The 18,255-nt window shown below is 41.7% G+C and overlaps 1 protein-coding gene and 1 pseudogene across 1 annotated transcript in view; one reads left to right on the plus strand and one right to left on the minus strand.

The window, feature by feature from the left end:
- Positions 1-18,255, minus strand: part of chsy1 (chondroitin sulfate synthase 1) — a 30,611-nt gene extending 12,356 nt beyond the window's left edge. The window contains exons 1-2 of the mRNA XM_086296718.1: positions 17,518-18,255; positions 10,499-10,994 (exon numbers count right to left, since the gene is read on the minus strand). Coding sequence (XP_086152844.1) covers positions 10,499-10,994; positions 17,518-17,840 — 819 coding nt within the window. The 5' untranslated portion in view covers positions 17,841-18,255. The remainder of the gene's footprint in view (positions 1-10,498; positions 10,995-17,517) is intronic.
- Positions 6,310-9,547, plus strand: LOC147339602 (general transcription factor II-I repeat domain-containing protein 2 pseudogene; annotated as a pseudogene).

Below are 18,255 nucleotides of genomic sequence, written 5' to 3' on the forward strand. Positions count from 1 at the left end.
CGTGGTCATCAGCTCTGTTGCAGAGCTATGTGCTATGAAATGCTACACATTTGTCAGCTTCATATTCATGATGCAGGAATCCCTCTTTCCACCATTTCCCCAAGGCACCTCATTGAATTGAGATTTGGGCACTATTTGAGTACAGTGAACTTTAATAATCCAACTCGAGGTGATTTGACCTTTGTGACAGGTTGTGCTATCCTGCTGAAAGTATCCATCCAGAGACTGGTACACTATAGGCCTAAAGGCAAGGACAGGCCCAGCAAACTGCGCCAAGAAACTGTCTCCCACACAGTTACACCACTACCAGCTGGGCAACTGCATTCTAGCCTTACTTCACCAAGCACAATGCAGATCATGAGATGCAGCGGAATAAAGCACACAGCCACTGGACTCTGAACCAGCAGAGACATGTTCTCTGCCAGATGACCGTTGGTTCCTCCTCTGGCGTTAAAAGCAAGCGCCTTTTTCTTGGCATGAATACATACTGCTGCTCACAATATCAGACTTGCCTGAAAAAATGATGGCCCAGAGTTAACTGCTGTGAAATTTTAGCTTCAGAGATCACATACTCTTTTGGTCCATTGTCCCACTTCAGGCAGTGCCTGAATATGAATATCTCATATTTATGCTACATTGAGCAAAAATTTGTATAATATATAAGTACAGTTGGCGTGTTGTATCAGACTACCAACCATGCCATAACGGCACTTGCAAAATGACTCAGTCTTTATTCCAGACTCAGTCAATAGAATGGATATTTTTCATTATCTTCACTTGTTTTGCTATACTTACTTTTACATATGAAAATATTTCTAATGGTACTTGTTGAGCTGTTCACCTTTGTTCTTGAACATTGGTACCAGTACACGTCTTTTCCATTTCTCAGAGATTACTTTCCAAAATTGAGTTATTAAATAATCTGGTCAAGAAGTCAACTGCTCTCTCCTAAACATCTCCATACCTCCACAGGTATGTCATCTTCTAGAGTTCATCCTCTTCATAGCTGCCCCCACCTAGTGTCTTTGTCTTCTTTTTTGCCAGCAAAGTAGCTATGACACTGTAGTGTTTGCCAAAATGACCTGCAGTGGCAGACTGAGGTTTTTCCAGTCTGATTAATTATGATACGAGTAAGGCCTTCCTGTCACTTCAGGCCCACAGCAGTTAGTCTAATAAGAAGGCAGCAGATGACAGCTGCTTCACAGAAGGGAACATGGGCGGATCCACAGCTATGTTACATCGAGACAAAAGGCTAAATGAGAACCGCCCAGAAAAGCAACGGACGAACCAATATTGGTCTTTTTTTTTTTTTTTTTTATTGTTGAATGTAATTATAGATGTGTGGTGGGCAGCAGCATATTTGTGGAGTTGTGAAGGTCCAAGCAGCTAGCATTTAGTGAGCACCGCCCAAGGAAGCCAGATAAACAGGAACTGGGTTATGGCTGTAGGAAAAGCTAAAGACGACAAATCCTTCTAATATGCACACATCAAGCCCATAAATATACTCCTCGCCCTAAACAATGCCACCATTACAGAAACAAATCTGAATTTTAAAATCCACATTTTCACTCTGTGTTTAGGGGTCTCATCAGTGTGTCAAAATATGATGGTTAAATACGCAGGCTCTGCTGTGGGGCAGGTCTTTCCTGCTTCACCCTCTCAGAAGCTGTGAAATCACGAGGACGGAAGCATTAAAAAAAAAAATCTAACTCTCCATCTGACCAGTAGTGTCGTGGGAAACCTTTCCTTACAGACATTTGTATAACTTTGATACTAGTTAATTATTGTGTTACAGATCTGACTATTATTAATAGTGACTGACTTTAATTAATAAGAGTAGAAAATGGTAAAACATGACGTCCAACAACTAAAGATATTTTGTTAAAGCTTGGCACTTTTGTCTACTAAAGTCGTTCTGAGCATTTCTTCAGCATGAAGATAACAAGACAACATAAATATCAATGGGAAAGCACTTAAACATATTTGGTTTTGTTTAAATACAGCAAGAACTGATTTAACCGACCCAGATTAGAAAACACAAGTGGATTATTTAAAGTGAACAGGTAAGGCAATTTACCCAACTTCCTTGGAGAATCTTTGTTTTGTGTTAACAGGTAGAGCTGGCACTAATGGTTGCAACTGTTTTAATATTACGCTGTTTTTGTTGTTTTGTTGACTTCTAGTCCTACACTGGTGGTAACACTGCGTTATTTCTTCCATCCATCCATCCATTCGCTTCCGCTTCTCCTTTTCAGGGCTGCGGGGGGCGCTGGAGCCTATCCCAGCTGTCATAGGGCGAGAGGCGGGGTACACCCTGGACAGGTCGCCAGTCTGTCGCAGGGCCAACACCCAGGGACAGACAACCATTCGCACTCACATTCACTCGCACATTCACACCTATGGGCAATTTGGATTATCCAATTAACCTATCCCCACAAGCTGCATGTCTTTGGACGGTGGGAGGAAGCCAGAGTACCCGGAGAGAACCCACGCAAACACGGGGAGAACATGCAAACTCCACACAGAAAGACCCCGGCCTGATGGTGGAATTGAACTCAGGATCTTCTTGCTGTGAGGCAACAGTGCTAACCACCGTGCTGCGTTATTTCTTTCTATGTTTTAAATGAGCCATTCTACTATTAGAGCTTACTTATCATATAAATGCATATCATACATCATACAAGGCTGTTAGGACAATTAAACCCAGCGTGCTGTTTTGCACTAGCATCATAACTGCAGTAATCATCAAATTACTTTAAGTACTTTTGGGGTTTTTTTTGCTTCTTATTTAGTTTTGGTCTGATGTGGTGTGGTGGTGCTTTCCCTGTGGAAGTCAGTTTGTCTCCATGTTCGTTTACTTTTACTGCCCGTGTCAGTCTGCAGCCCTTCTGTTATCACCATTGTGAAATGAGTCTAAACAATCTGACAATTACTGGATATATCACACATATCTGAAATAAAAAATAGCCAGCTGTCTAACACTTCTGTCACAGGTTTATGCTGTGACCACTAGTGCCTAAAAGACCTCTCCTTGCAAATAACAGAATAAAAGCAGGACACCTCGGATTTTAAAACAACTTAACTATAAAGTTTGAGGATCTACTGTAAGAACCAGTAGTTTTGGTGAGACAACCATTTCCACTGAAGGAAGCAGCACGAGGAGAGAGCAAGAATATGGAAAACATTAGTGCACTTCAAGTCTGCACAGGTGGAAGAGAAAGGAGAGCAAATCTTAGGCAGTCATGGATGAATTTATTTTGAAAGGGAAGGCAAAAATGGTGTGTTATGGTAGAAAAAATAAATAAATAAATAAATAGTGTATACAGTATACACAAGGTATACAGTCCCTCTGCTTGAACTGCTGTTTACACAACAGCACTATTAAGTCAAAGCAAATATTGATATGCCAATAAACATGCACATCCGTATTCAAAGCTGCTGAACGAGCTGTCACTCATATCTGAAACTCAGAAGCAGCAGCTCCTGCATAATCTACATATAGTCTGCTGGGAATCAACTGTTCAGACAGGGAGACTCACAGAATCTACTCAGCACAAAGTCAGCTCCATGCTTCACAAGGCCGAGTTTCAGTGGCCTCCATTTTTCTGTCTGCTGGCTAAGCCTCAGCAGAACTCATTGTTGCTTCTAATCTTAAAGCTCAAGGATTGTCAAATAGTGATGCAATCAATTTTAGTTATGAAAACATATCGTCCTCCTGCCCTCGATGCAGTCCTTTTCTGGAACAAACAGTGTGATAAATAGAAATTGCTGACATCCACAGAGCTGTCTTTAAGCTAGAATTCCAAACTGGAGTAGATCCTGTTTATGTGCTCTTACAATGGCCCATAAAGTAGCATGCCAGTTTGGTTCTATTCACACAAATCTAGAAGACCTTGCCAGCTGACCAAATCATATATTCAATCAAGTGAACCAGTATGTGCTTCTAAGCCATCTGAGCATCCAATGCTGTTAGCCGTTAGCTCTCAGAAGCTGCTGAGCGAGACAAAAAAATACTGCACTGAGTGGAACGTGTTAATACAGGACTTGGAAAATCCCCATGTGACCAAGAATTAGAGTAATCCCACCTGTGGAACTGGAACTAGTGAATCTGTAAGTTAGACAAAGACTGTTAGCCTGTATATGGTGTTAACTAGAAGAAAAGACAACATCAAGAAAACCTATAACAACCATGCAACCTGAAGAGCCAGCTTGCATCCAGCAAAGTTGTTATATTATGTTACAGACCAAAACAAGCACGAGATGGGTGTTTGGACCTGATGCTAACCGCCCTTGTGATGAAAACCTACTCAGAACATGCATGCAGAAATATAATGGTGTGGTTGTTGGCAGGTGGAGAGCAGCACATTACAGAGTGTGCTGGTTTGACAGCCCTGCTGACCACTCAGTAAAAATTAGGATTAGGAGGAGGATTCAAAGCAGTGCAGCCTTGTGATTCCCATTAGCAGGGCTGGAAGTTTCTTTTTGAGCTGGCATGCATGGCAGGAGAAGAAACAGTCTTTGTACTGCTGAGGACAGCAGATCAATGTCATCCATCAAAAACACAACTACAGACTACATCAGATGCCTTTATTGAGGGCTCTTTATCTGTTAACTACAGTTTAATGAAGTTCACTGGTAAAGAAAAGCTATTTATGGCATCACTTTTCTTCATACTTTATTGTCAGAGGCCAGAACTTTGTCAGTTTATGGTTCTGTGACAAACAAATTTATAGGCCTGATTAATCAGATGAGTTATAGGCATTGATTGTTAAAGGTGCCGTCACAGACTGTGGTTCTTTCCACAATGAGACTGAATTATGATAGAAAACGAGATTTTATACTATATTTGCTAACAGCCATTTGAAATCTCTGCTCCAGTAACAGCAGCCAAACACCGACACTGCCTACACTAGAAATCACAGGAAATTCTAGTTCTGACAGTAACAGCAAATAGTAAACACAAAACAGATAAATTCAGTGTGACAGAGGTCTGGATCTTACTATATCCCCTAACACTGGTGAGACTGAATCAGTCTCACCAGACACACTAGGACAGTGAGTAGATCCAGACTTGGCTGAATGCCTCTAAGTGCCTCTGGACAGCCAGTGCGGCCTTTACTGCAGTGACAGAACCAAAGTAACAATTCTGTGGTTGTACTTTTGCATTTGAGACATCTTTTTTTCCCCCTCTTAACAATGGAAATTGGCTTCCATGCAACTAAGACCTCCAGCACCAGCTAGTTGAAACCCTCGACACTTCAATGTGGCAGATATATTTTACTCTGTACATCGTTAAGACATAACATTCTTCATTGTTTTGTGAGCTTTAGAAGCATTATAGTTTTATGAGTAGTCAGACATTTGGAGCCTGGGTTGGGTATAATGTCCGTTAAAGTAACGGCAGGAGGAAACCGTTTCAAATACACTTTATTGTTATTTCAGTTTATTAATTAGCGCTTTCCTTCACTGTGTGACATTGAGCGGTACGGAACGTAAAATGCTTCATATTCGTTTTTGATTGCATTAAACTACTGCATGAGAGAAGCAAATGAAAATCACTGTTTTCAGAGATGCAACACTTAGAACTCAGCAGGCACATGCACAAAGAAGCCAGATCCTGCTCAAATACACTGAAATAGAGCTGACCGGGCTGATCTAAATATCGACACCAAAGATGCTAATGGTATTGGATCAGTACTTTCTTTCTCTTTTCTATGTTCAGCACGTAACCCACTGCATTGTGTTAGATAATTGTTTTTTTTAGAAGTAAAAAAAAATGTACCTCAATAACACCTGAAACTTTTGCATTGACCAGTAAGTCTATTTTACTTACAGCGTAGAGCACATTTAACCAACAGGCATCAACACGAACTACTTTAGAGACAGGAACATTTCAGGTCTCCTAAAAAACAGATGAAATTATCAAACTGCATTTTGAAAGTATTTGGGATCTCTTTGTATCGTGTGTTAAAGCATACTGAAATATGCTTGATAATCTGAAACAGTCAAGTGTGACAAATATGCAAAAATAAAAACAAATAAATAAATAAAAAAGCAAGAAGGGAAATACTGCACTGTATTGTTGCATAATATAAAAAAAGAACATCAAAACAAAAGTTCACCCTGTCATTACTGGGTTTGGCTGTTTTTGAACTTCAGTGACAATTAAAAGTCTCGTACTGTTTTCTTTCAGAATGTGCAGAGAGTGCAGGAGAAGCTCAATGGCAGCAAAAGGTTTCTCTCCAAATAAGTTATTAAGAAGTACACAAATGACAAAGCCACGAATACAAGAGAAAGTGAAGTATAGCGATGGGATGGACCAATCTAGGTTTTTCCAGGTATAATTTGATTCCACTGTTTAATCAATAAGCGGTATTACACCTGTCTGTCTAAGAGACTGGAAATCTGTCTGTGATGGCAATATGAGTTCTTTCACATGAGATTTGTGTCCAGCCAAAATAACATGTATATCAACAAAGGAAAATCATATTATTGTTATCAGCCACAATTTTTACAATAATATTTCAGTTTCTTTTTATGAAGGGGTAGCCCGTCTCAAGTGGCTTTAAGTGCTTCAGGAGAACAGAAAAGTGCTGTATAAGAATCCGTCAATTTACTGGCTTGTACGGACTGATTCAAAAGCTACCGTAGCTGACATTGCCAGTCCAGGGTGCATTGTTTGTTGTGTATACGGTTTCATAGCCAAACGCTACCCATGCTGATCTCTGTCAAACGTGAGCCTGAGCAGAAACACTGTTGCTGAACGTGTAGACCAGCTGTCCACCAATCTAAAAGAACAGCTTGTGGAAAAGGGAAAAGATTTCACTGCATATTCCCTTGCTGTGGATGAGAGCACTGACACAACTGACATTGCCCAGTTGTCAATTTTCATTCGTGGAGTGGACTGCAGCCTGACCGTAACAGAAGAGTTTTTGGCGTTACGTCCGATGCATGGCACGAGTACAGGACAAGATCTGTATGAAGAGGCATCCAGATGTGTAAATGAGATGGGACTGCCTTGGGAAAAACCCGTGGGATTGACAACAGACGGAGCACCCGCGGTGTGTGGACACTAGGGATGGGTACCGGTGTCCGGTGCCATGATGGCACCGGTTCTGACATAAACGGTAGTAACCAGACCGAAAAGCAGCGCACATTTCGGTGCTTTATTTCGGTGCTTTTTTTTCCTGAGCTGTGATACACTTTAGATTCTAGCCAATCATTTTACGTTTCCGAGAATAGTAGGCGGGCCCAGGTACGTACGTTCTTTTAGAGCAAACTCAGCAGCAACAAGTGCTTTAAGCTGATACTGTGATGCTGTCAAAGGAGGTAACACCTCGAATCCGATGAAACACCTGGCGACGCATAGCGTTTTTTTTTTAAAAGCCCAGAAATGCGCCGTATTTGATAGCTTGCTGCGAGACCTCACACCAAGCGCATCTACTGCGGGTGGGTTGCCTGTTATGCAACATCCCCCAAAAACACGAAGAGGAGAGTCCTGGCCCCTAGCCCTGCCAGTGTAGCATAAATGATGACAGATGATGATGCAGCAGCAGCCGTTCTTCTCTGCGTGAGTAGCTTAATGTTGTTCGTGTGTAATTTACGTTGAGTAGGCTAAACATGTTATTACATTAATGCATGTAAGGTGAACTAGCAAACATCATCATAGCTACATGCGGCTGTCTTCTTGTTTGATGGCAGATACTCCCTTCACAATGGCCAAAAAGCTAAAATGACCAAAGAAAAAGTGGAAAACAGCTAAACATGAGAGGTTTAGGACAAAGTTTGTGTTTTTTCCATTGTTTAAGCACTGCTTCCAGTCAAGAGTGATACCATATATGCCCCATAGCTGCAGAAAAGGCTAACATTGTTATCTTTTTACAAAAAACAGCTGAGCATGAGAGGTTTTTGGACCAATTTTGTGTTCTCTATTCTTTAAGCACCGGTTTGAGCACCGGCACCGTTTCAAAAGTACCGATTTGGCACCAGTATCGGATAAAACCTAAACGATACCCATCCCTAGTGGACACAGGAGTGGATTGGTGGCAAGGATACGTGAGAGGATGCAGGACGAAAATGTCACAGAGGAGCTGACAGCTTATCACTGCATAATACACCAGGAGTCGTTATGTGACATGTAATGACCATCATAACGCGCGCAGTTAACTTCATCAGAAGTTTAAATCACCGCCAGTTCAGGGCATTTCTGGGAGCGTTAGATACAGAGCATGGTGACTTGCCCTATCACACAGATGTGCGATGGCTAAGCCAGGGAAAGGTGCTGCAAAGATGTTTCGAGCTTCGTGAGGAGATCTGTCTGTTCATGGAAAGCAAAAGGAAAGACACAACAGAGCTTTGAGATGAAACATTTATGTGTGAAATGGCGTTTCTGTGCGACATCACAAGCCATCTGAACGTGATGAACCTGCAACTGCAGGGACGGGGGCGTGTCATCTCTGATATGTGCAGTACGGTGACGGCGTTTCAAACCAAGCTGAGTCTGTGGGAGACGCAGAAAGAAACCTTGAGCCACTTCCCCAGCTGCCAGACCACGAAAGAGAAGCGCTCTACCGCTCAACATACTTGCCGCCGAGTTCCGACGCCGATCTGCTGACTTTGAAGCTCAAAGAAGCAGGTTTGAACTACTTGCCAATCCTTTTGGAGTTGATGTGGAAAGCGCACCACCGAACCTCCAGATGGAGTCGATTGAGCTCCAGTGCAATGACACACTGAGGGGAAAATATGAGAGAGCGGGTGCCGCCGAGTTTGCACGTTTCATCCCCGACACAATGCCGCAGCTGCGCATCCAAGCTGCTCAGACGCTCTCCATGTTTGGCAGCACATACCTGTGTGAACAGTTGTTCTCTTTGATGAAGCTAAAAACATCACACCGGAGCCGTCTTACTGATAAACACCTTGACTCAATCCTGAGGACTTCCTCAGCTCAGAGCCCGACCCCGAACATTGATGAACTCGTACAACAGATGAGACACCACCAAGTATCAGTGAGCAGAACATTTACGCATTTCTAGTTTTTAATTCAGTTACATTTTTTACATTTGTTTCTACAAGACGGGATTTTTCTTTGAAGTATTGTTTTGTCTGTGTGCCATAGATTTTTGTATTTTATCTTATTGTATTTTATTTATTTATATGTATTTTTCAGTTAATGGACTCAGGGAAAATTGCAGATAAGAGCCATGAGACAGAATACAACTGGTTTGATTATTTTTTTTCAATTTTCTCTTTTTACTATTGGAAAGCAGTAACTGGATCACAGAGCAGCACAATATTGCACTTTCAGTTTACAATGCATGCAACTTCATTTATGCATTCATCTTGATATTAAGGAGCATATTTTCTTTTCTTTATGAATGACATTTACTTTTTTGCTGTTTGCCTGTTGAAAATGTTTTCTTTGGAAATAACTGACAGAGCCATCAGAAAATATTGGATTATTAATTTAATTGTTAAATAATATACAGTACACTGTGTTAGGTCTTGGTTCAATAGGTTATGTGCAATCATTTTAATGTTTTAATACACATTGAACCAGTCCGGCCCTCAGCTTGTAGCAAATTTGTTTTTTGGCCCTCTGATGTATGTGACTGTGACATCCCTGATATAGATGATGAGATATTCAACGTCTTTGCAATTTTAATTTGTAGATGCAGTTTTTATGTACTGGTGAACGTTAACCCATCTTTACTTCTGACACTGGCAACTGGTCAGTTACCACTTACTTGTCCACCTTATTGTTGCACCCCATCTCAATCTTTTTGAAAACTGTTGTTCTCGTGCTCCAGTTTAGCCCAGTGGGATGAGCAGCTGAACGTAGGCCCGGTTCTCCCCCCTCTCTCTCCCCGCTTTCCTGTCTCTCTCCAATAAAGGCCAACCCCCCCCCCCAAAAAAAACAAAACTGTTGAACTAATCAAATTCAGCTAATATTACTCTTAACATGCCACGTTTTTTCAGTTTATTATGTTTATTATGTGTTTATTATGTTACTTTGTGAATAAAATATGGGTTCCTGGGACTTGCAAACGATTGGTTTCTTTCCAGTTTAATTGGGGTTGTAATATTAGCACAGCTGTCATACAGGGTCCATGGAAAATGGAAATGGAAGCATAATGTTGCCTGGAGTCAGCTTGTATGGAGCTGGCTACATTTTTGACTTGTTTTACACTAAAATATGTTGTATGTCAACTGGCACCATTAAAAGTATACAGTGTTAGCACTTTTGTAATGCATCCCAATACAGGTAGTAAAGACACTGAAGCCTTTTGTTGTGATTACTAAGTGAATTTATGGAAGTGTATTCAGAGACAACAGCATGTTGCGCTAAATCGGTCTTAAATCCTTCCAGATAAATCCTATACCACTTCCTCTGCCCACATACACTCAAATCCACCCATAAGTCCCTTGCACCTCACACTTGGAAGCCCTGTGTACAACAACTAAATTACTACACAGATAAATAAATAAACAAACACCTTACCTCATACGACCAGACACACTGAACACCTGCAAATCTCCTGACACACCGGCCCACCTCCACATCTTCATGGGTAGTGTACATCTCCTGTAAACACTCTCTGATATGGGGTACCATCCTCTTAAGAACTTCACGGCTCATGATGACGCCTGGCCCACCCATACAGAAGTTCTCCCCAGGCTCCAGAGCCAGTTTCCCAAGCTCATCCCGGGCCCCCATTCCCGTTTGACCCAGAAAGATGGCCTCACTACTATTGAGGCTGCGCAGGAAGCTCTCGAGCTTCTCACTCTTGATGTAGACATCATCATCAGCCCTCATAAACCATTCATACTTATCCAGGTAATAGTCATGCATGTACTTAAGCATCATGAAGGACTTCTTTTGGGGAGGGTATGAGTCATCTACATTCTTCAGAGCCACTATCGGGATCGGTATGGAGGTGTCAGATCCTTCACTGGAGAAGAACTCCACCCGACCTGGAATTGTCTGTGCCCATGTCCTGTAATCAACACAGACAAAAGGAGAGGACTGGTGTTATGATGATATGTCTAAGACAACCAAAAACAAGTGTGTATTCTGCAGAGGACACCACTAGGTACATTCATCTGGATATGGCTGAAACAGGTGGCACAGTCATAAATGTTCAGCATTTAGAAACCAGCAGCTATTTCAGAGGTAGAAAGCTCATACTTTAGTGATATTCCTAATTTGCATCATAACCTTCCAATAATATTCCTGCTAAACATCAAATATTGTGACAATAACAGTTTTAGTCATTTTGCCTCTGTATAGCACCACATCGGAGTTTAAATCAAACAAGTTATGGTTGAAGCGCACACTTCCGGCTTGAATTCAAGAGGTTTAACAACATGTAACTGTTTATCAATTACAGGCCTGTTTTGGAGCAGGTCCTGCTTCTTTGGGGGTATTCCTGTCCTCTGATTGTCTTCAGTAACAATTTAAAACAAAACAAAGCCAAAAAAACCATCTGCGTGTGTGCCAGAGAGAGAGGACGTGAACGCCTGTGTTTGTCATATAACGGACTTGAAAAGTGAAGGTGAGACTGCAGTAATCCCACCCCATGAGAGCCAGAGGCAGACAAGGAAATGCCCAGGAGGCCCCGGACCTCCACCGCACCCAAGAGAACCGAAAATCCGAGGATAACAACCACGCGTCCACCGACGCCCACCAACCAATTGTTTTTTTTAAAGGTGGCAGACATTTCTCCAAACTGTTGTGATCTAGAAATACATTTCTATATTGAGTAGTGCACAAACTGATTTTCTGAGCAGTGCATAGGGCAGTGAGGACTGTATGTCACCTAAGATGCACAGCTTGGCGGAGGTTGGGATACAGCAGCTAAACCATGTGGATCAGTCTTCACATATCCTCTGGACAGGTATACACGATCCCATATCATACATATAGTTCTTGTAGGATTTGCCTGTGCAGTAGGTTACAGCATAGGCATATTTTGAGTCTGTAAGACCCATTTTGAACATCCTTTGTCCTATAGATCTGAGAGAGTATATAGCCCTGCAGCTTGGAAGAGCCAGAGAGTAAACCACTGACCTTCAGGACTGGTAGACAAACTGTTCTACCTCCCAAAGTGACCACATACTACAGAATATTATACAAGTGTTCTATGTATGAAAAACTAAAATCTTAATTCTGAAAACAAAAGCTTTAACTGTTACAAAAGCAAACAAAGTAGAAAAACAGATCACATAACTGCAGCCGACATTAACACAAAATAAAATAAAAAACAATACTGTGCAATTTATTTTGTATAGATTCAAATTGTGTTGGATTATTGGGAAACAACTTTCTAATGTGAACAAAGGACAAAATAAACAAAACTGAAAAATACAGCGATTCTGTTATTTACCTACCACAAAAAAATAAAAATCAATACATTTACACACAGAAAAGATCCAATAGTGTCTCAATAAAGCGAACTGTGAGGTTCATCTCCAGATCAGAATTCTTTATTAATCCCTGAGAAAAGGATGTGGGTTACAGTTGCCCCAAGAGTGTAACAGTAACAGACTAAACTATTTAAATAACAGAATGTTACAGATTTGACAAATGTTCAATTCAAACTGCACCAATATATACAAATCGCTCAAATATAAATATCAAGAATATTGACAACGAATATTACAGCGGTGGAATATATATGATTAACATTCGACTCTAACCTGTAAACATCGTCGTGTGCAGAAAGGCTGCAACTACTGCAGTGTTTACAGTGTGTTAGATGGAGGAGATGTACAGGGAGCCACGGGCAGGAATGACTTCCTGTGTGGTTCAGTGGTGCTTTTTGGTGACCTCAGTCTCTCACTGAACGGGCTCCTGTGAGTAGCCACAAATCCGATACGGTAACAATGTTTGACTTTGCTGTTCAACTGTTTCTTTAACCTCTTTACAGCAGGGCACAGGCCGTCTGACAGAAAGGTTCATGGCTAAAGAGTTGGCAACCTGAATTCAATTACTTTAAAAACATGCTTAAAATCCAACATTTTCAACTGTGCTTACTGGTATAATGTCCTTTAGAATAAAATGGGCGGCTGCATTGGTGATATCACTGTGCCACTTTATTTTATCTCACAAGGCATGGACTGGGAAAAAGTATCTGTGCAAATAAAATTCGGTATTGTCTGTGGATTGCATTGTGCACGTATATTGTCAACTGCACACTGTGCAAGGGTGGCACTACTTAAGATGTTAACATTTTATGGTGCTACCTGCCTTTTTGGGAACACACTTTTGACACAGTTTGCAGAACTCTGCTTCTTTGTCCAAACGGCCAAAAACTCTCCACGTAACTAAAGTCCTCTTCAACAAGTTCCTTGTCTCTTTAGCCTTAATATTCGACTTTGCTCTGTGGCTACAGCAGGCACTACTAGATGGGAGGTTGGTGGTTCGATTCCTGGCTGCTCTAGTCTACATGCCAAATATCCTTAGGCAAGACACTAACCACAAATTGCATATTTGCTAACCACAAGTGTGGTGTTGCATATCTGGCCAGTGTACCAGATTGGTGATACAGCCATTTCTAAAGTTTCGATTAGGTTTATTTGGGTTTTTTAGTCTAATGACGTCCTCCTTGTGGGTGGCTGTAGCTGAGGAGGTACTAACTGTATTCACTAGAGGGTTGGTGGTTCAATCCCTGCATTATCCAGGGCACATGTTAAAATGTCCTTGGAGGTGCAGGTTTCCCGTTTAAACAGTACAGTTACGTAATGACTAAAACTTGCAGCATTGTTTGCCAGTAGTGCAAATGCTCGTCACTGAAAGAGTGGCCACTGGTACACTCACTGGTGGTGAGTACAGAGTACAGCACTTACGATCTCACTTAGATTATCTTTGAGTTAGTGATATCACAGACACTCAGATACTGGTGAATGATTGCTGAGAGTGATGGAATCAACCTCTCTCTGACACGAGGACCTGGAGATTTAATACATCATTAATGAAAGAACAAGATTTCCTTAAATAATTCAAAAACAAGTGGGTGACGTATTTAGATAGTAATGACCTACCAGCAATATCGCCATGTGTTCTATGGGAAGCAAGAAAAGCAGTAATGTGTGGCAAAACATTATCTTACTGCTCATATAAGAAGGAACCCCACCCCCGCTTGTATTAGAAATAGCACAAACAATTCAATCATTAGAATATACCTATGCTCACCACAAGAGCACACATATTTAACAACCTGAGAAAACTAGAATAAAATGAAATATTTAACGAGAGAACAAAATTTCTGATGCAAAGGCTGCGTTTGGAGGACTTTAAACATAGTAATAAATCTGGAAAAGTCCTTGCTAAAGAGCCTGTTAAAGCTATAAAAGGAAGAAAACTATTTACTCTCTAAAGGATTCCACTGGGAACATTACTCATGATCGACAACAAATAAATGAATCTTTTAAAGACTTTATACAGATGAATCCCTCCAACGCTGACATTGCAAACTTTCTTAACAATACAAATCCACCAAAGTTAAATGACGAACAGATTGTGGTTCTGGATTCACCTCTTTCTACATCCAAATTCCATGAAGCCCTACGGCGTCTCCTAAACAATAGAGCCCCAGGACCAGATGAAGTAAATTAACAGTCCTGCCTCTGAATTGTAATTCTCGAAATGCCACAACTACTCCACTACAGTCAGGTAACACTAGAGCTGGACCTAGAATAATAGTTTTGTGAAAAAGCCTTTCATCAGCTCCACGTAGGTCACAATGTATAAGGTCATTCATGTGGCTTTGCTGGCTGTAATGCAGCAGCACCGCTGTGGACGTGGGCACCCGACCTGGGGCTTCCTTCTTATACTGCTGGGATAGGTGTGCAGAAGCTGTATGGATCGGACGGACTTGTCACTGTTCGGGTGTCATAGGTCACAGCGATACGAGCAGGTACAAAAATGTGATGATGTCTGACTGCATGCCACTGATTGGCTGGTCGGTGGCATCATTCGATGAGTCACAAGAGCGTCTCATTTACAAAAATCAAAACCACCACTTCCCGTGTCACAGACCGGGCAGCGGGTATATTCTTGCCTCGATGGCCACCTTTGTTGTACCTTTCATGTCGCATATTAATTACGCCACCAACGCTAAGCTGCATTACCGTTACAGCGACCACGCACATGAGCTGGTACTTGATTGTAATGGAAAACCACTCAGAGTTGATCAGAGTAGGTCCTAATGGAAAAGGGGCTTAACACACTCTCTCACACTACAAGAACATTGCTGATTTGTACATCTCTGCATTTTGGAATTTGTGTTCCAGATGCTGTAGGTTTGTTTTTTCTTACCAGAGTACTCCATCCTTTTATTTCATCTCCCCCTATCCCCCACCTTTCTTTTTTCCTCCCTGTCCTGCTCTTGTGATGATGACATCTGCCTTAGACATCATCATGACAAGACAAGAAAGCTCCTTACTACGTATGGATGGTTTCATCTCACGTCCAGCACCCTATAACTGTACTCTCCGCCGAAGATAGAAAGCTGAGGACAAGTGAGTGCCAAAAGCACTATTCAGGATAAAACAACATAGATCCATTAGTACTTCAGGAAAATGGCCATAACTGTTCATGTGCCGCTGCACGCCGCGTTTCACCGGTCAATAGAAAAAGTAGCCAATCCTATGGCTGGACCAAAGTTGGATTGAAAGGTGCACAGGAACAAGCCCTAAGCACAAGAGCGATAGAGTCTGGGGTCTACCACACCAGGCAAGACCCCAGGTGCAGCCTGTGCAAAGATGCACCTTAGACACTTCAGCACAGACAGGGCATACTGGAACACCATTACCAAATGGCTGGCATAGCATAAAGGAACATCTATGCCGAGTATGGTCTAGATGTCCCAAGGTCAAAATGGGATACACACCCTAGGTTGGTTGAGACTGACCAAGCTAAAATCCTGTGAGACTTCCAGGTATAGACGGGCAAGCTGGTGGTAGGTGACCAATATGACATAGTAGTTGTGGATAAGCAGAGGAAGACGCCCATTGTGACGATATAGCTCTACCAGCAGCTTGAGAAATACCAAAGGCTGTGAGAGTTAGAGAAGATGTGGACATCTCAACTCTGGAAACAGTAAGGAACAGCCAATCAGAGGAAAGTTAGCTTTTGTCTGTATATGGTATTATTTATTAAATAAGTTAGGAAACCATGTAAGTGCCTCTTTCTACAAACATACACACATACAGGGTGTCTATGTACCTACACATTATGCCTCAATATCACCACAACCACAGTCGAGTTCTGTGGGAATTACTGGCCAGTAAAGGACAATAAAGATTATTTCAAACTGTAAATCTAAACGTTTTAATGACACTGAAACTGATGGAATATGGTTCCTCTCCAAAAATAAACATAAAAGCAAAAGTAATCTTTAATGTAGAGTAACCTGAAAGGTAACACTGCTACACTTCTTTTAAATACTTACCCTTACAACATGTCAGACATTATCTTACACTGCTTTTTGTTCACTGCAGTCACAGTTCCATCTTTTTTCTTCACCATTTATAAAAAACAAAACAAAAAAACAACATGTACCCATGTGCTCTCATCACTTCCAGATGAACTACAGTTTTTGGCACACATGCTGTCTACAGTACTGTGGTACTAAAGAAAGAAGAGTACTTTCCTCTTTTCTTTCCGCCTGGGTCATGGCCTGAACTTTCTGTTGAAACATTTTTTATTTTTACTTCTCCACTTGCTCATAAAAGATTATCTGGCTGTTGGGTTTTACTCAGTTTTCTCTTTCTTCTAAATTGTAGGGTCTATACCTTTTGATACGAAATGACTTGAGGTTGTTGTGAATTGGGACTTTGTCAATTTAATTGGATTTAATTGAACTGGACTTACAACTTTAAAAAGGAATCACCGTCCTAAGCACAGCAGTAAATTAAGCAAAATATGGCTTGAAAAGCGAAAAAGCAAAAACTGGGTTTATGGTATTACCTTGTACATGTCCAGACTTGAATCCAATTGAAATTTGAAGTGGGCACTACATGCAAGTAAAGCTCTCAGAAAACTGGTCACACTTTTCAAGCCTATAGCAGAGACTGATTGTTGATGTTTTTGTTAGAAATATATTTTTAAAAGTTTAAGGTTTTTCCTGTCTGTTTGCCATCAGGTATGTCTGCTTAAAAGGGTCAACTGTTTGCTAATATGTTAAAACAAAACGAAAAGAAGAAATTGTGATGAACTTCGTCGTGATCCAGTTTGATTATCTACAGCTGACGATCTCGTCTACCTCCTCAGCCACGACCAGTCGAAGTTAAAGCAGTTTTACTCTCCATACGAGCTGGTAGCGGACAGAACATTGCTATACGTGTCACATAATGTGGCATATTTGTGTGCTAACATATAAATATCATTATGTTTCACGTTATAATACGTATAGCCGGTTAACTGAAGAGGCTACTGAGGCCCGTGCGTTTCCAAGTTTAGTTCTTTTATATTAAATTGATAGGTTCGGGCATTGTTCCGTAAGTGGCGTCACATACCTGTGTGCTGCCACGGCACGGTTGTTCAGGTACTTCTGGGCAGTCATGACGCCAACAAATAGGAAATTGTTCGATCTGGAAGCAGATTTCTCAGTCGGCGGTGAACCGTTAACTTCAGGCCACAAGACTCCCCCGTATTCTTTCCCGAGACCCCCGTTGAGCCCACACCCGGCAGAGTTGGCTTTTCTTTTCTGTCCAGCTTTCTTCAACTCACTCGCCTTGGGTAAAATCAGCCTGGAAGCCAGTGTGAACCCAACAACCAGTCCCAACAGAACACTAAACCAGGCTCTTCGACTTCGACCTGCCATTCCCCCAAACTTCATTAGCTCTGTCGGTAAAAGCGATAAGCAAGACTCGATCGTCTCGATACAAACACTGAAGACTGGGTCGATAGAGCTCGTTTTCCGCCAGAGAACCGGGCTCACGCGCAATCTCTCATGGTAGAAAAGCCCTTTTCTTCCAGATGCCTACGTAGCATCGCAACAGTCTTACTGAAGCCGTCACTTGAACAATTCTCTGTCGTTGGTCCTTCGGGCGATCAAGCCGTCCCCCGCTGTCGATCATGGACGAATTTCACAGCGATCGAAAAGCGCAGTAGCTTTTTATCACTTAGCGTTCAGTAGTGGTCCGACTCTCACCATTATCTAGACATGGCAAGAATGTCTGTCGAGAAGAATGATCGCGAAGGGTTTAACAGTGGTTTGACCCAACGGCAGCTCCGTAGAAATCTTCTAATCG

Source organism: Aulonocara sp. 'chitande type north' Nkhata Bay, linkage group LG1 (assembly GCF_057382095.1).
Source record: "Aulonocara sp. 'chitande type north' Nkhata Bay isolate Kocher_YH1m ecotype deep benthic linkage group LG1, A_spYH_male_GT1.1, whole genome shotgun sequence".
Taxonomy (NCBI): Eukaryota; Metazoa; Chordata; class Actinopteri; order Cichliformes; family Cichlidae; genus Aulonocara; species Aulonocara sp. 'chitande type north' Nkhata Bay.